This window comes from Myripristis murdjan, chromosome 17 (assembly GCF_902150065.1).
Source record: "Myripristis murdjan chromosome 17, fMyrMur1.1, whole genome shotgun sequence".
NCBI lineage: Eukaryota > Metazoa > Chordata > Actinopteri > Holocentriformes > Holocentridae > Myripristis > Myripristis murdjan.
The window spans coordinates 31,981,142-32,002,374 of NC_043996.1; the positions used below are offsets into that span (position 1 = coordinate 31,981,142).

Consider the following 21,233-nt stretch of genomic DNA (forward strand, 5'->3'; position numbering starts at 1 on the left):
GTGCTGCATGTAGATTAAAAAAATGTAAATATTGTTTCTTACTTTGTTAACCCTGCAGGGTAAAACACACAGGATTTCCGCCATGTTGTCCCCATGTGGCTGTGGAAAATGATTCATTGCTTTTCCTCTGTTTCTTCCCCACCCACTTTCCCCTCCTCCTACCCCCTCCTCTCCCTGTTCACACCTCTCTTTCTCTCTCTCTCTCTCTCTCTCTCTCTCCCTCTCTCTCCCTCTCCCTGCAGTGGACTCCTGAGGGCCGTCGTCTGGTCACCGGCGCCTCCAGTGGGGAGTTCACCCTGTGGAACGGACTCACCTTCAACTTTGAGACCATTTTACAGGTGAGCACCCTCACTGCGCTCATGTCACCCTGAACGCCGGTGAATTGGCTCATTTTTAGGTCTTAAAACCTTTGGGAAAGCACGTTAAAGGCTGACAGTGTGGGCCAAAGCAGCCACAGTTTCACAAAATCCACAGAGGAAAGTTTTACGCTTCAATTCATAAGAGCTGAGAGTTGGAGGCGAGCTCAGATCTGCTGGAGGCTCTCTCCAGAAGCTAAAAGCAGCCTCACTGTGTTTTGTCTGGACGCTCGGCACAGTGAACAAGCCCGTCCCAGACCACCTGAGAGGTCTGGACAGTTCATACCATCACAACAGCAGATCAGAAATGTATTTTCCCCCTGAACTTTTCGGTGCTCTGTAAAACAGCAGCAGTTTTGAAAAATCCATCCAGTGTAGGAAACGGTGACTCCCTAAGTTTCCACTTGCTCTTATATCACATTTCAAAGCAAACAAAATCTCAGTCTTTTGTAAACCCTCTCCAGTCCACCAGCACACGTCTTGATAGTAAACACTAATCTGAATTCCATTTCCAAGCACATTTCTGCCATCTAGTGCAGTGGTTCTCAAATGGGGAACATGAGTTTATAAAATGTTCATTCATAATTCCTAAAATAATTAGCCTATGCTATAATAAGTTAAATTAAACAAAAAAAAAAAATGTAAATTTGATAAAGCACATTTTATCTTCAGTTTTCCCTCTGGGTTTCCTGAAGGTGTCAGATGTGAGGACATTTGTTCGCTATGACCAGGAACACTGGTTTTGTCTAGGGATGTCACGATTATTTGATTTCACTAATATCCGCGATTTTAAACTCCACGGTTAATTATTCGTGAAGGCTCCTAAACACCGTCACTTTCCTAAGATCACGCCGGACGCGGAACCATAGGCAGCGCAAGTCGCACAGAACCAAAACAACTGCAAACTGTGAAAAAAAAATCTGGGTTTGCCCAGATTTATCTAACAGACATTTCTCTGGATCCAATAGAAGTGCAGCTTTCGTTCTCAACCACACTAACATAGGTCTACTAGCCAATCAGAAGTAGGGCGGGGGCGGGACTTGGTTGTTGACAATCAGGCGCTCCGTGTGCCGTCAACAGTGAGCCTCGTTAGCCTTCAGTGACGCACTGCAACCCACAGGATGGACCGCAGGTTCATGAAGCCCGGGGAAGACAGTAAGAATGTCTCTTAAACCGATGATGTCGGAGCCGACAGGATTCGGCACGCCTACTTTACATATCGTTATCTCCTAGACCGTTTATGAAATACAGAAACTTTAAAAAACGTCGGAAACCTGAGAAACGGAGCTTTGCGCCTATATACAGTGACATTACTGTAACTCCGTAGGACTACTGAAACTTCGACCGTCCAATCACAGAAGAGTCCCGGTGTGTCACATGTTTGTAATATATGAGCTTCTCATATCGTAAAAAGCACTCACTCATTGCACAATTCCACAACCATAAAAAGCATGTAACATTGTAACATTGTAATTTATTTTCACTGTTACAGTGTTATTTATGTTTCAAAGGGAAGCTAAATATTATTTTTGTTATGTTGGCATGGCAATAAATGAAACGTGAATATCTATAAGGAGTGTTCATGTGATTTTATACATTTATAGTGTGAAATTAATTAATATAATCATAAAATCATGATTATTTCTCTGACAATAATCGTACCAAGAAAATCTATAATCGTGACATCCCTAGTTTTCACATGCTTTTCAGGTGATCAGATCACAAGTGGACAGGTGTGAAGAACCTCAAACACGCATTATGATCTGATCACTCAAACCGCTTGCAGAGGTGCTCCGGGACACAGCTGACCACATGTTTTTTTTTGTAGACGCTAATACACCCTAATGTTTCCCCGATAAGGACGTAGTGAGTGGAAACGATGGAGGCAGTAACCGAATCTGGTCGGCTGAGACAGGTTAGACACGCGTGATGAAAACAGCAGGTCTGAGCGGCGATGTGTCTCGGTTAGCCAAAGTGAAAATATCCCTCTTGTTGGAAATGAAAGACCTACAGCTCTTACTCGCACTTCAACAAGATCCATCCAGAGCCTTCATGTCACTCACTGTTGTGTGTAAAAGCTGCTGTGTTGATGTTCGTGTTGGTGACGAGCCGCCCTGTGTGTCCCCGCAGGCCCACGACAGCCCCGTGCGAGCCATGACCTGGTCTCACAACGACATGTGGATGCTGACGGCCGACCACGGCGGCTACGTGAAGTACTGGCAGTCCAACATGAACAACGTCAAGATGTTCCAGGCTCACAAGGAGGCCATTAGAGAAGCCAGGTTTATACCCAATCTACCATTTTCTGTAGTTAACCCAAGACTGTTGTTATTGTCAGTGTCATTGCCCGTCCTGCAGTACTGGGGTGCAGCCACAAGGGGGCGCTGTTCCACGTCCTCCCCGCCCCCGTGTCGGCCCATGTTCTTGTCGTTGATACATGACAGATGTAAGTGTGTGCTGTTGCAACACTGCATTGATCTGTTGTTGATATTCCTCCTATTATCTCTATCATTTCCTGTGGCTGATGAGCTGTTGTTTCTTCATTTTTTAAATTATTTTTTTTCTATACATATTTCCTATGTACAGAAAAGGTTGATTTTTTTTTTTTTCACGGTCTTGTTGAATAAAGTGATCTCTATTCCTTTACGTTAAAGAAACACTGGGTTCCAGGGGTAGGCCCAATGGGGATGCAGCTTGACCAATAAAGTTGAGCGGAGGGTTGTAATAAGAACCAATAAAGGCCCAGAGTTTGACTTTTAACCAATAAAGTTGAGTCAAGAACTTTAAGAACGGACCAATAAAGTGGAGCAGAGGGTTTCCCTAATAAAGACAATAAAGTGAACATTATTACAGTATGGAAGTGGCTCCTCCACACACATTTCAGTAGAAAGCGTCTCACACTGTTGGGTTGAACGTCCTCAGATCGCCTGCTGAACCTTTTTCCTGCTTTTTGTTGCTCCCAGACACCCACAAACTAGCCATAGCTATTTCAATAAAGTTATTTTTTTATTATTATTATTATTATTATATTATTATGTTATGCTGAAACCATGCCAAACACGCCTCCTGGGGACTCAGGGCACTTGGCTAGCTCAACTTCCACTTTCACACCTCGACAGCAGAGAGGAAACTGTAGTTCCAGAGGAAAATTCCCCCTTCATCGTTCCTGTTGGGAATCTGATCATCAGCCGTAAAGTCTTAACTCTCCGTCACGTGTCAGACTGTGAAACGAGTGTTTAAGTTCCCGCCGGGGCCGTTCTTCAGTCTGAATTGAAAAGCAGCTTTAATAGGCGGTGTTTTTTTTTTTTTCTTCTGAGATACTAAATACTGCACCACAAGATTTGGATGTCGTAGCTGTTACCATAGAAACGTTGCATGTGATTTGAAGCCAGATGAAGTGAAGTTACATCAGTCACCGAGAAACCTGCATCCCACCTGTCTTTTGAGTGAGACCTCAGACCGGTCAGCTCTGATCTCAGATCAGCTCTGACTGATTTGTCCACACATTTATATGTGAGCTCTGTAGTCAGATATCAGATATGCTTTTTTTTTTTGTTTGTTTGTTTTTTCGTTTTTCTGCCCAGTATTTAAACCACAGAACCTGAATTGGAGTAGAACAGACTTTTCAATTCAAAATCAACGTAGGCCGCAGTGGCGGTCATTTTTATAGTCCAGTCATTTTATGAAAAAACCGAGGACAAATTGCAAGAGAAGCAAACTCAACTGATTTTGTATCCTCAGTTTGTCCTGAGTGAGGGGAAAAAGTCCCAAGGAATCCCATTGGTGGAAAGTTTTTAACACACAGGGCAAAGGGGTTCAAAATTTTACTTTCAGATATCACTATAAAAATTCACAAGTTGATTACACACACAAAGACAAGAAAAAAAGTAAATTACAAGTTCTTTAAATTATTCTGTTTACACATGCATATCACACATTATCTGATTTGATATGCACTAATTGGAATATAATGAATAAATGCCAGAAGAGACATTTAAACAGTGAATTAAAAGGTTACTATATATATAGTAACCTTGAATTAAAAGGTTACTACATAACAGTGAATTAAAAGGTTACTATATATATAGTAACCTTGTAATTCACTGTTTAAATATCTGTTCTGGCATTTATTCCTTATATTCCTTATTAGCGCATATCAAATCAGATCATGTGTGATATGCATGTGTAAACAGAATAATTCAAAGAACTTGTGATTGACTTTTTTTCTTGTCTTTGTGTGTGCAATCAACTTGTGAATTTTTATAGTGATATCTGAAAGTAAAATGTTGAACCCCTTTCCCCTGTGTGTTAAAAACAGTGTTTTTTGGTAATATGTGGTCATAAATAGGTGATTTTCAAAACTTTCCACCAATGGGATTCCTTGGGACTTTTTTCCCCTCACTCAGGACAAACTGAGGATACAGAATCAGTTGAGTTTGCTTCTCTTGCAATTTGTCCTAGGTTGACCCCAATTTTGGCCTAAAATTACTGGACTATTATGTGTCACTGGCGATGCAAACTGTGGCCACTGTACCAGGCTAACATCCAGATAAACCGACTTGCAGCAAGTCGCTGACCGGCTGAAGGTGAGCGTTGTGGAGCACGGAGAGGCGACTTGTCCTGCTGGAGGGGAAATTGAGGATTAATGAACCAACTGGTGGTAACTATTCATGTTGATTACTGCTTTTAGCGAGCAGCCGCAGTAACATGTCTTCTCAGGCTGGTGGGACACGCTTTACGGCAGCTCTGATGTGTGTGTCGTCACCATAGCGGCTGACCACGACCGCTTTCCAGCTCTGTGCCAGCCAACCGGTTCCACGACTGCTCTACTCTGTTCAAGTTCTGTGATTTAAACAAACAAGCCAAAGGAAGCCGCTGCTTACAGGTCACTCTTTTGTTCTTGATTTGAGTCTTTTTTTCTGCAGCAGATCAGGCAGCAGCCGGCAGGTCCCGTTCCTCAGCGCTCTTATGGCCGTGTAGAGAGGGAAATACACACTCTGAGCTCCTCTCACCAAGTGGCTGACTCACATTTCCTTTTCCTAAACTACAACCCCCATGCTTTGTTTTCCTTTACCCATCCCTGGTTGTGGCTCTCACAGAATGTGGAAGCTAGCAGGTGTAAGTCGGTGCGTAGTAAATAAATGACGTTGCTTGCAATAACTAGATTGCGGAGTGGAGATCTGTCCACACAGAACTAAGATATGATAGACATGCGCTGCTTTGATTTGTGAATTTTCTGATCAGATCTCAGTCCAGTTTTCAAAGCGCACACACACCTGACATCTGACGCGTGCTTGTGTGATCGGCTGTACCTGGTCTCATTGAAACGACAGGTGTGACCCCGGACACCCACTGTTACACTGGTTATGTCTCAAACCCCATCCCAGTTCAGCTGGTAGTCAGTTAGTGACGTCAGTGAGTGATTGATTGATTGATGATTGATTATACTTTATTGTCAGGCAGGGCTGAAATGTTTTATGCATTGCCAGCAGCTCCATTTGTAACCGCACATATCAACAAAGACATGAGGACAAGAAACACAAAAGCAATCAGTTACCCAACATTACACTCACTGAGGACAAGCTTAGCTCAGTGCAGATACCAAGGCTCTTTAGCAGACATTCCACCTGGGATTGTGCTCCTCATGTGACTTTAGGAAGGACAGACCCACTGAAGACCCTGTTAGAACGTGGAACCCCGTATCTGCAGTTTGATGGCAGCTGAACGTCCTCACTCTTCTGAAAGTGCTGTTGGCCAGCGTCAGTGTGTTGTTACGGCAGGCAGGCTCATGAAGTTTGATGTGCAGCGTGCTTCAAGCCGACGGCCACACACACCATAACGACGATGAATAGTGACAGCCAGATTTAACGTGTTAGCTGCTAACTTTACCAGCGTCATCAAACCTAACTGCTGCACATCCGCAAAGGTTTTATTCTGAGGGTTTCGCTGTACGGCCCCACCAAACGTGATGTAACCCCGCAGACTAGCATCCGTCCAGCTGATCACTGAAATAATCCACTTACAGGTTTTCTCTCACTTCACACAAGATTTTGTTGGAGTACTTTTCATTTTTAACCACAGACACCAGCAGCTCCTGCCACACAGCATGTCTCCTGTTTGTTTCTCTGTGGGAAGAGATGGGTCATGTAGTTCAGGCCGCCCAGAAACAGTGATGATGATGATGATTTTTATCTCATGACAAACGTGTGGAGAGGTGATGTGAAGGAGCTGTTCTCTCTCGTCCTAAGCCAGTGTCTGACTGCGTCGTGAACGGCGCCTTTATTCTTATAAAGTTAACCGAACCTCAGCTTCTGTCCCACCCACACCCAGAGTTGTTACAGTTTTGTGTTTTTCATTAGTTTCTGTTTGTTGTTTTTGTTGTTAGTTCAGTTTAGTTTCCAGAGCGGGTTTTGCAGGTTTCAGTTTAGTTTTTATTGTTTTGAAAATATTCATTTTGAGTTTTTATTCTAATCTTGGGGGTTTGTGAAGGCAGCGACTCCCTGTCATGAGCACCAACGCAAACTCACACACACATCTGACCAAACTGACCAACAGGAAAACACACTTTCTGTAGATTCTGATTTTATTTTAGTTCCTTCTGTATGTACTCAGTTTTTTTTTTCTGAAGTCTAGTTTTCATTTTTATTCGAGTTAACTGAAATGTTTTGTCACATCCCATCCTCGTCCCATCCTTGTCGCAGACCTACTTTCTGCGAATTTCTTTCAGGATGAATAAAGTATCTATCTATCTACATCTAGTTTTAGTTTGTAGTTTAGTTTTAGTGAACTAGAATAACTTGGCCCACACTGCAAGCTGGACTCTCCTCATTAGGTATCCCATAAACCCTTGCACAACCAAAACAAAGAGAATGGAGGAGTAAAACAAAAGTTGGGGCCTTAGTGTAAAAGTTTCGATCTAAACAGCGTGACCTTAGCTAGGTTTGAGGGAAAAAACAGTAAAACTGTGTGTCCTCTGCCAACAGCATCATTACGTCCATGTTTAGTGTTGCTCTCCTGCACCGTCATCCATCAGTAAAAACCCGGCAGGTGTTCACTTAGGTCACTTCTGGTAAGTGAGCGTAGAGTTAGGGTTAGTGCCCTTGTTTTTGCAGTGCATCATGGGAATTTTATAGGCTGGAACTGGTTTGTCTGACAGGTCACTCTCTGCCCGCTGAGCTCGGCTCGGTTTGAGACGCAGCTGCTGTCATGTTATTTAGCGTCGCTGTGGAAGATGAGTCACAGTGCAGCTCTTTTCTCCTTTCCTTCCAGAGGTTTTGTGCCCCGGGGGCGTGTCAGATGTCAGGCCGGGCCTTCGCCCTGTCGCCCCGTCGCCCCCCCTCCCACCCCCCCTCCTGCCCTTCCTGTCTCTCTCCAGCTTCTGTCACTAGCGAGTGAAGCACAAACACCAAATAATCTGAAAAAACATTTTACATGTGTTTGTTTGTTTGTTTTTTTTTATCTTTGCCATTTTCTAGTATTTTACACCCATTTTTTTTTTTTCTTTCAATTCACCTCATAGGCCAGTTTGTTCAGTTTAAAACTAACACATTTATTTTGGGAACTATTAAAGCGTGTTAAGGGGGAAATAAACGGGAAATTTCCTGACGGAGCCAGGGGAAACGGGGAGGTTTCAGCTTTATTTCTCACAGCACCATCACACTCCCCTCCTGGTCTCACTCGTCCTCCTTCAGGGACACGGGGCCTCACCAAAACAAAACGCTGGGTTTGTGCTCGCGTTAGCAGCAGCTCGATACGTCCCAGCACCTCCCAACGCAGCAGCACTGCAGTGTTTCTTTACCTCCATTCAGTTTGCCCTCCTTCACCTGCTGCTCAGACTTTATCACAGCTGGAGTCTCTCTTGAGGTTTAGCAGGAGTACGACATGCGGTTTAGTGGTGTTGATGTTTTCTGTTATGGGGTTTGAAAGTGTTGATTAATATTTAAAGGTTGTGCTGAACTGAAACAGGTGAAGATGACATTAGGTAAGAGTTAGACGGCTTTTAGCCAGACTTGAAGCGAGGCTTTATTTTGGTTTGTCTGGGGGTTTCGGGCGCTGTGGTTGTACTTTTGGGTTTTAAGTGTAAACTGTTGGGTTTGTCTCTGCGTTTGCCGCCTCACCACCTGTCATTACACTGAACGGCCTGCAGATGGAGCCATTTTTCTTTTAGTAGTCTGACACACACACACACACTTAAACAGTGAGTTTTAGGTGCAAGCTGAGCAGAATAGCACTCTGACATTGCCTATAGGTGAAGAAGTCATCTTTGGAAACTTTGATATTAGATTGTCCTTTAGGAATATGGTTAATATACACATTATGCTTAATCTACACTAGAAACTAATCTTTATCAGACTCTAGAGTTTGAGCATTTAATAATAAGTTTCCAGAAAGTTCTGGAAAGCTTTCCTGCCGAGTAAACCTGAGCTGTCATTCAGTCACTTCAGTCCTGCGTGTTTCACCAGGCTGCCGAGGGTTTAGTCACCCCGAAATCCATAATTCAGTGGAATCAGATGGAGTGCAGGTTGAAAAAATCCCCGGCACAGCAGACAGCACAGCTGCACTTTGAACTGTCTCTCTGCTGTGTTTGTGTTCACTGATAAACTCACGTCTGCACTGTTGACGAGGACGGTTTATCTAAAGGTTTAAAATAGTATCAGAATTAGTCAACAATATTTGCACAGATTCGACTCTGCAAAATTGATTAATCACTGCATATCGAGAAACATAGAGGGGGATTTCAGCAGGGCTGTGGAGTGCGATTCTTTTTTGGACATATTTAATGTTTTCTGCCCACAGTCGGCTTGTTTTATGCAGATTCAGGCAGAAATATCACACGAGTTGCTCTTGCAGCTGCTCAGAGCACGGCGAGCTGAACACATCCATGGGAATCTGAGACAGCTCGCCTTTTGTTACTTTTGAACGCAGCGTACCTGAACGCATCACCACCGTCACGTGAAACAATCTGATGCTGTGACTCCTCAGACCAAAACGTACAAACGCCAGCAGCAGCAGTGCATGTAAACTGTCTGATGTGAAGCTCATCCTGCTGGCAAACTGGCAGTAACCTAAACACTAAATTCCCCCTTAAGAGAAATCTCAAGTGAGAACAAAACCTTCCCAGCAGCGCCACCCTGAGGACAGTCATGGTAACACTTTGTCATAACGATCATTCGTAGGTCATTTATAAGACATTAGTTCATGATGAACAAATCAAGAATAAAACATTAGTACACCTCTATAAATGATTAGTTAATACTGTGTGCGTATATCACAGTTATGTTGTAAATCATCTACAAATGATTAGTTAATTATGATATTCACAAACAAATCATTAGTAAATGTATTTGTTGACCTAATGTATGAATAGTTTACACTTTAGACTAGGCGATACAGAAGCACCTGTAAATGACGGTAAATGTCAATAATTCATTAAGGAAACATTTACTAGGAGATTAAATATGTCATAACTAGCTAATCATTTGTAACGTAGGTGTGATGTCAAAGGTCACATCTCAAAGTCTGTCAGCCGGTTGCCTTTAAATTTGGTGAGCACATCCCGGCTCCCGAGAGGGTGAACCCTGTCGCAATACATCTGTCTGGCCGGCCCTTTCCCGTCCAGCAGCTCCCAGGCCAGCGTGGCGTCGCTCCTCCTCCTCCTCCTCCGCCCCCCCCCCACCACCCCAGGGCTCAGCAGGTGAAAGCTCACCCCCAGATTCACCCTCTCTGTGCCCAGAAGAGTCCCGAGCTCAGCAAAACAAGAAAATTCAGGCAGAGGGCAGGGTCTCTGCAGGCAGACACACACACACACACACACTCTGCTAGTGGCTCACAAGTCATGATGGAGAGGGTCAGTTTTATTTTTTCAACTCATTCTTCCTTGCTTATTTTTATTGATTTATTGATTTTGCTGGAAACTCCTCAAGGACCCCTGGACTCTGAAAACGGCTGTCCCAGCTAACTTGTATTATTATTATTATTATTATTATTATCAGCCTGGTTGTCTGTCTCAGCCTTGCAGCCTTCACACAGTGAGCCGCTCTACATTTTTGGGATTTAGGTGAAAATTTGCACACAGAACACCAAGGTGACCAACGGGTAATTCCATGTTACTTAACAAGCAAACATGCCTCATCTGTGTTTTTTTGTTTGTTTGTTTGTTTGTTTTTTTTAATCTCGTCTCGCCGCTGCCCAGTTCCCCTCCCGGCCCTGAGACAGACAGATAAAAGAAATGCAAACTGTTTGCAGCCGGCCTGCAGCCTCAGCGTCCCTCTGCCAGGAAACATTCGAGTCCCGCTCGGCTGCTGGCAGGCCGCCAGCTGTGGCCTGTGCTGTTTTCACCGCCGGCTGCATCTCGTGTTGGGAGCAGTGAAGTCCGAGGCAACGTTTTAAGAATTTGCATGTTTTTTTTTTCAGTCAGTGTCTGAACTGGCTGGTAGAAATCAGAGAAAACCCTTTGACTTTAACACTGAGGGGAGCCGTCACACCTCGAGCTGCTCACGGGAACCAAGCAGAATTCAAACTAGGGATGGCAAAATTGGAAAATATTTTTAATCGGTTAATTGTCGGTTAACTGATAACCTTAAAAAGGCCATAAAATTACGCAAATCCTGTCTATACAGGGGCAAACTGAAATAGGTTCACTGACGCACTAATCCAGGAGAGCCACCATAGTGAGTTATAGCATCCAGGTAATCCAATAAAGTTACTCTAAGCATGATCTAAAACATTTTGAAATGGTCTAAAAAGCAGTAGCATTTCTGAAGAGAGGCATTTATTTAAAGCTTCAGTTTGATTGATTGATTGATTGAAATGAAACATCGGTATATGTGTTAATGGGCAAACAAACATTTTTAACTGACAGGATTAATCGGTTAATGTTGAAACGGTCGATTATCGGTTAAACGACTATCGATTAACATCCCTAATTCAAACCTCATTTTTTTGTGCAGAAACTCTCACAAAAATCCAGCGAGTCAGCAAAGCCGGGGTCCCGTTCAGTGTGTGTGGCAGCGGGTTTCAAACAGGGGTCCTTGGGGTTTTCAGGAAAATGAGGAGTTGTAAAATTTTACTATATTCTTTGAGAAATGTCACCGCTTTGAATCTGTTTGTTAGTGACATCTTAACAGTTCAGTGCTCAACACAAACCGTCCGTCAGCGACTGGGACGCTCAGTCTCTTTCAGCCCGTCGGTCCACGGCTTCATGACAGTCAGAGTTGGGCTCTCGGGGTCTTTCACACCAGTAAATCAGAAATTAAACATCATCCAATTTGTACCTTTTTGGAGAAATAATAATAATTACAATAATAAAAAGAATATTTATTTATAGAGCTCTTTTCAAAATCAGTGTAACAAAGTGCTTCAAAATGGCAGAAAAGAGTAAAATAAAATAAAATAAAATGAAACAAGCCTTTCCAAAAGCAATGTGGAGTATAAAAATCAATAAAAGATAATAAACAGGAAAACGGTGGAGCACCTTCACAGAGCATCGACTGAAGTGTCCTGTAAACTGTGAACTGCCCTTAATGCACTAAACACTGAATATCCAAAATATCTGCCATACTGAATCACAGTATTTTTTTTTTTTTTTCCCCGTCAACTTCTCAGGTGTGTCAGTGGTTAAAAATTGTTTTCCGGCTCGTCTGCTGCTCTTGGTTTACGTCTCTGTCTTCAGAGTTGGTGTAGATTTGAGGTAAATGACTCATTGATGGCTGGATCCTCCTCGTGTTAGGACTGTGGAGGCTCCTGCAGCCATGGAGGAAAGTCAGATGTGTTTTTCTTGGATGTCGGGTGTAGGCGTGAGTCTCGTGCAGGAAACCTCCCGGCACGCCGCTGGGCTGACGCTGCGTTCACTGGCTTCATTATTTTTGGAGAGAAGCGGCTCATGGTGGCCATCGGGGTTTTGGATCGGCGTCTCCTCAGCTGTCCTGGCCGGTTTCGTCAGAGTCAGGTCTTGTTTTGGTGTGTTGTCTGGAGAACCTCTTGAGGGTTTTTGTTTAAGAGGCTCCAGTGTTTGTTTGAGCCTGTTGGGCTGATGTTTGACCCGTGGATCCACATTTCATTGTATTTGAGGTGGACTGTGTTCGTGGCAGGCAGGATGGGAAATCACCAAACGCTGGTGCCGGCCTCTTCGGCAGGAAGCCCGGCTGGCGTTCACAAGTCTCTCTGGATTTTAAAGGTCCCACATTATTCACCTTTCAGGATTTTAATCAGCGAAGTCTCTCCCAGTTTGGGGTCAGAGTAACGTTTTCCTCCTGGTTCTGCAAGTTAATGTCACTCAGCCGAATCTGAATTCAAATCAAACTGAATGCACATGAACTCTTAGCCATCACAACGCTGGACTCTGATTGGCTGACAGCAGCAGAATCCTGCAAATTCAAAATGAGGTAAAAAATTGGACGGATTTGAGTCGTTTGTTTGGTGAGGGAGCCAATCAGGACCGAGTCCGGCTGTGACGTGTTTCCTTAAACCGCCTGAGGAAAAAAAAAAGAAGCCTGCAAATGTAGAAACTTAAAACATAACCACTTGAAAAAACAAAACAAAAAAATGATCTTTTTTTTTCCTCACAAATGAGTCATGTAGCATAAAGAATGTGAAGAATAAAGTCTGATGGGAAATGATGCAGGTCCTTAAATAACTGATTTGAATTAATTTCTGATTATAAAAACAGAGAAAAACAGTCATGATAACCGTGTGGCTGAACCGTCCATCCATTATCAAAATTGCAATTAATTCATTTGACTAATTGGTTAAACTAATAGTTTCAGCACTAGATATTGAATGAACAGTCTAAAATTTGAATTCTTATAATTTGGGATCTTTAAAAAGCCAGTCACCAGGTGAGGTGGTGGGATTGGCCGGTGAGTGCCGGGACGTCCCGGCGGCGGCGGCGGGGCCTGTGTGTGCCTGCCTTGCTGACTGTCTCCCTCTCCCTGCCTGTGTCTTCAGCTTCTCGCCCACGGATAATAAATTTGCCACGTGCTCGGACGACGGCACCGTCCGAATCTGGGACTTCCTGCGCTGCCACGAGGAGAGGATCCTCAGAGGTACGTCCTGCCGAAAACACCGGCCGGCCATAGAGACGGCACTGCGCTACACACACACACACACACACACACACACACACACCACTGACAGAACAGTTTCACTATTTTACATTTTAGATTTTTAGGTCAGAAGTGAAAGTTCTTCCGATCAGTCAGAACACAAACACAAACACAAAGTGCCTCACAGGTGAAAACAGCAGCGTAAGATGCTACGAGAAAATCTTAACAGAACTGAGGAAACACTAGAGGAAGGGGTAAGACCCATAAAAGGTGGATAAAAAGCTTTAAAAAAGCAAAACAAAATAGTACTAAAAAGAGTGAGGCGTTAAAAGGGTTAAGGTCAGACCAACAGGTGAAACCCAACTAAACAGTTAAATGAATGAATGAATGAATATGAGTAAATGAATATATTTTAAATAAGAACCCGACCAAAAAGGCACATCTTTTAGAAAGACACAGAGACCGTCGCACGTTTTCAAACTGAAATATTGCCTCTTCCTCACACCAGCCACTGAAACTGAAAACTTAATATTTTGATTAAAGATGCTAAACAGGCAGTAGGATAATTGTTATTCCTCAAATCGAGGCTAATAAATATTTCTGGGTGAAACAGCTGAGAGCCGTCACTGCTGTCGTGTTTTTGGCTTCAGTTTGTCTCCAGTCGTTTTTTAGTTTGTAAAAGTCATTTATCCTCTCAGTCGAGTTTCCAAAAGGCTTAAAAAAAATATCTGATACTTGGTGAGCAGCTGATTTTTTATTTATTTTTAAACTAACACATTATGCCACTGATTGAAAATATTTGCAGTAAATCTGGTCAAAACATGCCGGTGTTCCCGCTGCCCGTCACAACACTGTCATGTTCACAGCTACATCTGAATAAACTTGTCATCGTATTTGTGATTAAATACAAAATGCAGCTGTCAGATGTTTTTACACTTTTCTGTGTAGCTTTTCAAAAGTGAAATGCTTTGTACACACTAATAAAACCTATAAAAAAACAACAACAAAGAATTGAAAAAATAGAATAATAGAAATGGCATTTTACTTTTTGCCAAGTGGAGCCCAGAATTTGGTCATCCAGTGCAGGAGGAAATGACATTTATTTATGTACTTATGTATTTATTTACTCATTTACTTGTTTATTTAGATGCCCATTACTCAGCACTGAGGTAGCAGCTATTCCTCCTGGGATCCACACAAGTAAAACATGAACATTACATCAGAACACAAAATAATCATGTAACAACTATTAAAAAAAACAAAAAAAAAAACAAACAATGAAGCAACATCAATAAACCTTTCAGTAACGATAATTACAGCAGTGACAAAGTGGCTGCTCTGTTGGGAAATAATCAGTCAATAATCAGTGAAACGTCGCCACATGGCCACATGTAGACTGGATGGTGTGAACAGAACGGCTCTGCAGCTTCAGGCTTCATGGAGAGGAAAATGACTTTCTTTACCTGTCATGACCAGAATTATATAAAAAAAAAAAAAAATAGAAAGGTGGGAAAGTGTAAACCCAGTAGAAGGCCTGTTTGTCTTCACTTCTTTTTGCTCTGAAGTGTTTGTGCCCTCCAGCACGACTGACAGCAAATGCATGTTTTGTTTTGTGCGTTATAAAGTTGACTTGACCTGCATCAGGCTGTGGGTTGTTTCCAAATCTGTTCACAGCACATTAAGTACATTCTTTTCACATTAAAAAAACACTTTGCTTTAGGACTGAACAATACAGTTAAAAAAAAAATCACAGTTATCTTGACAGATACTGTTACTGTGATATAATTCATGATTTCTGTAACTCCACCAAACCCCATTTAGAAATATTTTACCTTGATCAGAAACCTGTAGCTTCATAGATTTGCATGTTGCACTTGGTCATATTGTGATTTTTGATAATATTTTGATTAATTGATTAAGTTCCTCATGTCCTGTGTCTGTCACACACACACTCACACACACACTCACACACACGTGTCTTCTTGTCTCCAGGTCACGGTGCTGATGTTAAATGTGTGGACTGGCATCCCACCAAGGGCCTGGTGGTCTCCGGCAGCAAAGACAGCCAGCAGCCAATCAAATTCTGGGACCCAAAGACCGGCCAGAGCCTGGCCACCCTGTGAGTTTCAGAGAGGCAGAAAACTTTGTCAACACATCGTGTCCTGCTGTTTGTGAGGGAGATGAGGCTGATGTTTTGGTGCAGTTACACGCTGAATAAGATAAACTGAATGTGAAGACTAAAGTCGGCGCAGTACTGGACTCTGATTGGACGGATTTGAGTAATGAAGGAGCCAATCAGAGCCATTTCTAGTTGGGTTGTGTTTTCTGGAGTTGGTCTGAAATGGAACGAAGGAAATTTGAAAATACAATAACTTTAAATTCAGACACTCAAAATAAATATTTGTATCATTCATATGAAAATAGAAGAATATTTGAATTTCTATGACAGAGGAGCGTTAGATGTCGCGATGCTGCGTTTGTGGCCGCCTCGTGTCTGACACTCTCTCTCTCTCTCTCTCTCCCCCTCCCCTCGCTCGCCCGCCCCTCAGCCACGCCCACAAGAACACGGTGATGGAGGTGAAGTGGAACCTGAACGGTAACTGGCTGCTGACGGCATCACGTGACCACCTCTGCAAACTGTTTGACATCCGGAACCTGAAGGAGGAGCTGCAGGTGTTCAGGGGCCACAAGAAAGAGGCGACAGGTGAGACGTGAAACCTGCGAGAAGTCAAACAGGAACACACACCTGGTGTTGAAAGGGGAGAGGATTTGGCTGCTTCTTTTATCCAAAAAAAAAAAAAGAGAGAAAGTTATACAGACTTGCCTAGAGGGAAAATTTCCTGCGTTTATACAGGCACTGCAAAAACGCAAAATCTTACCAAGATTATTTGTCTTATTTCAAGTCAAAAATGTCTTATTCCTAGTCAAAATATCTCATTACACTTAAAGTAAGACATGATCACCTCAGAAGTAAATTGTTTTTAGACAATTTTCACTTGTTTCAAGTGAAAATTCACTTGAAATAAGTGAAAATTTGCTTGTTTCATTGGCAAAATTTGCCAGTGGAAAAAGTGAAAATTCACTTGAAATAAGTGAAAATTAGCTAGAAACAAGAAACAAATTTTGCCAATGAAACAAGCAAATTTTCACTTGTTTCAAGCAAATTTTCACTTGAAACAAGAGACTAAAGAGTCTAAAAACAAGTTACTTCTGAGGTGATCATGTCTTATTTTAAGTGTAATGAGATATTTTGACTAGGAATAAGACATTTTTGACTTGAAATAAGACAAATAATCTTGGTAAGATTTTGAGTTTTTGCAGTGAGGCACTTGAATGCACCAGAGGACCTACAGACTTTTCATATCCTATGAAATAAAAACATCCCTGGTCACTGCAAGTTGATATTTCTTGTTGTTTAATGAAATGAATGGAAAAATGGAAATAAATGATCCCCTGATTGGAAAAATGCACTCAAACATCTTAACAAGTTTGGTATTCTTTGGAAAACGGTTGGTTGTAAATGATTTATGCTCATGGTGCAGTAAATAGGCTAAAGCCCAAAACTTCCTCTGATTTCTCTTCCACTCAGTCGCTTACCTGAAATAAAAATCCCTGCCTGTGTAAATCTGTCGGGTCTGTGTAGAAATGAGAGTTTTCTGTGTGTGTGTGTGCTGTCCCGTCTGCAGCTGTGGCCTGGCATCCCGTCCACGAAGGCCTGTTCGCCAGCGGCGGCTCCGACGGGTCCCTTCTCTTCTGGCATACGGGGTAAAGACGACCGTTTTCTACCGAGCCACAAACAGACGGCTCGGCTTCCTGTGGGGTTTAACGCAGCAGCCGAGCCTGTGGGCCGCTGTTTAAAATGCTGGTTCCCAGTTTAGTCCCAGTTCTGGTTCCAGTGAATTATCATTTCACTGATGATAAAATAAGGTTCACTGAACACTTGGTTTCTTTTTTTTTATGACAAGAATGTGTTTTTATAAAAGCAAAATGCCTGTGTGACAGATTTTAGAGGAGCTAAACGTGTAAAATGCTCTCCATAGCAAACTCTGTTACAGCGGCTCCACGCTTCTTCCTGTGTTTCTGTCTGACTCATATCACTGCCTTGGTGTGTGTGTGTGTGTGTGTGTGTGTGTGTGTGTCAGTGTGGAGAAGGAGGTGGGCGGGATGGAGATGGCTCACGAGGGGATGATCTGGAGTCTGGCCTGGCACCCGCTGGGTCACATCCTCTGCTCGGGGTCCAACGACCACACCAGGTAATGAGGGTGGATCGACACATATATTCTGTTTAATGAATTTAAAAAAAAAATCATTTTGGATGAAACTCATTTCTATTCCAAGTTGATGAAGCTGACGTTGGCAAGTTTGTGCGGCTAAAATATCAGAAAAATATCAGAATCCTGCTTCTCACTTCTCATTGGGGTTTTCTAATAATCTCTCGCTTTATTTAACTTTTTTTTTCTTCTTTTTTTTTTTTTTTTTTTAAAGTAAATTTTGGACGAGGAATCGTCCGGGCGACAAGATGAGGGACCGATACAACCTGAACCTGCTGCCGGGGATGTCAGAAGACGGCGTGGAGTACGGTGAGCTGGATTTAGTCTGATTTAGTCCCACAAGGACCTTTAGTGTCAGACATCACATGATTGTTTTATGTTTGTCTTAGTGGTGGCTGAACAGTGAAACAGGTTAGCGGTCACTGTTGTAGCACGTCAGAGGTCCAGGTGAACTTTCTAGCCTCCACAAGTGGTCGCTGCTCTCCCTGGGATCCACACAGAAATAAATAAAGTTTGCAATGTAGAAAATGATAAGAAATAAAGCTTCTATAACCAGAACATAAATGACAGTTAGATGAGTAAATTGGTTTTACAGTCACTAAAGTGAACAATTAAAAAATTATACTTAAAATAAAACAGCAAATTGACCAAAAGAAAGAATAATAATAAATGATCAAGCAACTGAAAATTAGAATAGCAGCCGTGGAAAAAAAGTCAAACTAACAGAATTTCCAGTGTGATTTATTATCAGTGACTGTGAATGTGTGTGAAGTGGTGGTTATGTATTTATGAAATGGTCGTTTGTGTGGTGTGTTGACCGCCGGCGTCGTGTTGCAGATGACCTGGAGCCGAACAGCGTGGCCTCCATCCCCGGCATGGGCATCCCGGAGCAGCTGAAGGTGGCCATGGAGCAGGAGCAGAGCGGTACGAGCACAGCCTCCTCACGGGACGTTTACTGTCAAATCAATCAAAAGGGTCATTTTCCCAAAAACACAGCAGAACCTGTTCCCCCGTTTTCACTGCATCAGGTGGTTTTCACACTGAAAAACACAAAGGGAAATGTGTTTTCACTCATGGGAGTCAAAGGAAGTCATGGAAAAGTCCTGGAAGTTTCCATCCGAGCCGCAGGAGGGACCGTGTATTAATGCTGCTGTAGGGAGAGAAAAAGAGCTGGGCAGTTAGCTCGGTAATAGCCCCAGAAAAAAACTCAGAATTTCTGAGATTAATTTGGTAAATTTACAAGAAAAGCACTCACAAATTTATGAGGAAAAAAACTCGGAAAATTCTGAGATTGTGAAGTCGCAAATTTGTGAGAAAAAACTAGGTTAAAACAATTTATTAGAAGAAAAACTTGAAAATTCTGAGATTATAAAGTCACAAATTTAGGTTCTCCTCCTGTGGGATCCAGTCTGAAGGAAATCCTGCTGGTTTGAGTCCAGAATCCCAGTCTCCTCCTCAGCATCTGGACTCTGAAGAGACGTTGCTGTGACTTGGGCCGATTTTCTCATAAATTTGTGATTTTTAATCTTTGAAATTCTTTCTTTCTCAGAATATTACCCCTCTTCCCCGGCTCCACTGTTTTTTCTCCCTGCAGTGGCCACAATATACCCTCATGCCTTTCACTGCCAGAGAGGAATATTAATTGTTTGTAAGCATCAAACGTAATTATCGGGGCAGGATATGGATGTTGTTGTCTGAAAATGTTTATTTCTGTTTATTTACATTCTCCTCTGTGACTTTAGGAAATTCCCCAAACCCTTTCAGAAAACCCCACTGGATACAGCTGAAATGCAGCGTCAGCACATTACAAACACACCTGATATCCAGTGAAAAAGCTGATGTTTTGCAGTGAGATGTGTTGCATGGCGCTGTGCGTTGTTACGGAGCGTGGCCCTGCTCTGTGTTCAGCAGGTAAAGAGGTGGCTCCTGAGGTGGAGATGTCCATCCCCGGTCTGGACTGGGGCATGGAGGAGGTCATGTCCAAAGACATGAAGAAAGTCCCGCAGAAGAAAGTCCCGTACGCCAAACCGATCCCTGCACAGTTCCAACAGGTAAACACAGAGCGAGGCACCACCGGACCAGGTGAACTCACCTGGTTACTACCTTCACAAGAGCCTCATGGGAATCCCGCAACAGCTGTTAAATGTCAAAGTTATCATCTTAATATGGTGATTATTTTCTGTTTACTGGCCTTTCTCCTCTGCTCTGTCCAGGCCTGGGCTGAGAACAAGGTGCCTGTGATGCCCCCTGGTGGAGAATTACCCAAAGAGCGGAAGGTGGAGCAGAAACCGGACGGGAAGAAGAAAACTCAGGCAGAGATCGAGCAGGAGATGGCAGCGCTGCAGTACACCAACCCCATGCTGCTGGAGGTGGGACCTGCTGACATCATTAAGCTCGTTAGGCTCCGTTAGGCTCGTTAGGCTTCGTTAGGCTCGTTAAGCTCGTTAGGCTCGTTACTCATCATGTCTGAGCAGAAAGTAACGAGGAAGCATCAGCTGCTGATTGGTTGTTCACACGTTTCTGATCTGTTTTCCTGCAGCAAATCAAGATGGACCGCATGAACCAGATGAATACAGACGGGAACATGGGCCCCCCGCCAGGACAGGGCCCCATGGCACCCTTCCCCGGCCCTGGGGGCCCCATGCCTCCCCCGCCACAGGGCTTCCCTCCAAACATGCCCCCTCAGCAGATGCCCCACAACATGGGGCCCCCCATGGGCCCCGGAGGCATGCAGCCTCCTTTCATGCCCCCAGGACAGATGGGCCCCCCTTCCGGACCCCCACCTCAAGGGGCCCCTCAAGGCATGATGGGGCCCCCAGACATTCATGGACCGCAAGGTATGCAGAGACACCCGGGTCCCCACAGGAACATGGGCCCTCAGGGGCCTCATGGCATGGCCCCAGGACCCAGAGGGATGCAGGGGCCTCCTGGAGGGATGATGGGGCCCCCTCCTCGAGGAATGGGTCCCCGGGATCCTCAGGGACCTCCGCCTCAGGGGGGCATGATGCCACATCAAGGGAACATGATGGGCCCCCAAGCTCCTATGCAGGGTGGGATGATGGGGCCCCCACCCAGGACACATGGCAATGTGCCAAACAATTATGGCATGGGTAACATGCAGGGGCCACCCCCAGGAGGGATGCACGGGCCCCCAGGAAACATGCAGGGGCCACCAGGGAACATGCAGGGACCCCCAGGCAACATGCAGGGGCCCCCAGGTAACATGCAAGGAGCCCCTGGAAATATGCAGGGGCCGCCTGGAAACATGCAGGGGCCGCCTGGAAACATGCAGGGGCCGTACATGCAGCACCAGGTGAGACACCTGAGAGCAGAATTCAAAAAACTGAATTGTAATTTAAATTGAAATAGTTTATAGAACTGTCATGGACTGTGTTGTTGTGCTGTATTTTACATATTATTGGTGTTATTCGTCAGACTCTTGCGTAGTGCCATATGAAATTGATTTGAGTGTGTGTTTGATCTTTACAGGGCCAAAACTCAGGGCCCATGATGCACGGGATGGGGCAGCAGGGACCCAACAACAAAGGTGGGACAACATGAGA

The 21,233-nt window shown here is 43.7% G+C and overlaps 1 protein-coding gene across 2 annotated transcripts in view; it reads left to right on the forward strand.

Annotated features, from left to right (window-relative positions):
* The window catches only part of wdr33 (WD repeat domain 33), a 43,688-nt gene that overhangs the window by 17,851 nt on the left and 4,604 nt on the right, over positions 1-21,233 (forward strand). Inside the window, exons 5-17 of one of the 2 annotated variants that reach the window (XM_030075139.1) lie at positions 243-338; positions 2,487-2,638; positions 13,302-13,399; positions 15,392-15,518; positions 15,949-16,103; positions 17,086-17,164; positions 17,542-17,652; positions 17,885-17,979; positions 18,508-18,594; positions 19,579-19,721; positions 19,884-20,039; positions 20,210-20,983; positions 21,160-21,217. In XM_030075139.1, coding sequence (XP_029930999.1) covers positions 243-338; positions 2,487-2,638; positions 13,302-13,399; positions 15,392-15,518; positions 15,949-16,103; positions 17,086-17,164; positions 17,542-17,652; positions 17,885-17,979; positions 18,508-18,594; positions 19,579-19,721; positions 19,884-20,039; positions 20,210-20,983; positions 21,160-21,217 — 2,131 coding nt within the window. The remainder of the gene's footprint in view (positions 1-242; positions 339-2,486; positions 2,639-13,301; positions 13,400-15,391; positions 15,519-15,948; positions 16,104-17,085; positions 17,165-17,541; positions 17,653-17,884; positions 17,980-18,507; positions 18,595-19,578; positions 19,722-19,883; positions 20,040-20,209; positions 20,984-21,159; positions 21,218-21,233) is intronic. The other variant, XM_030075140.1, reaches the window with a different exon arrangement.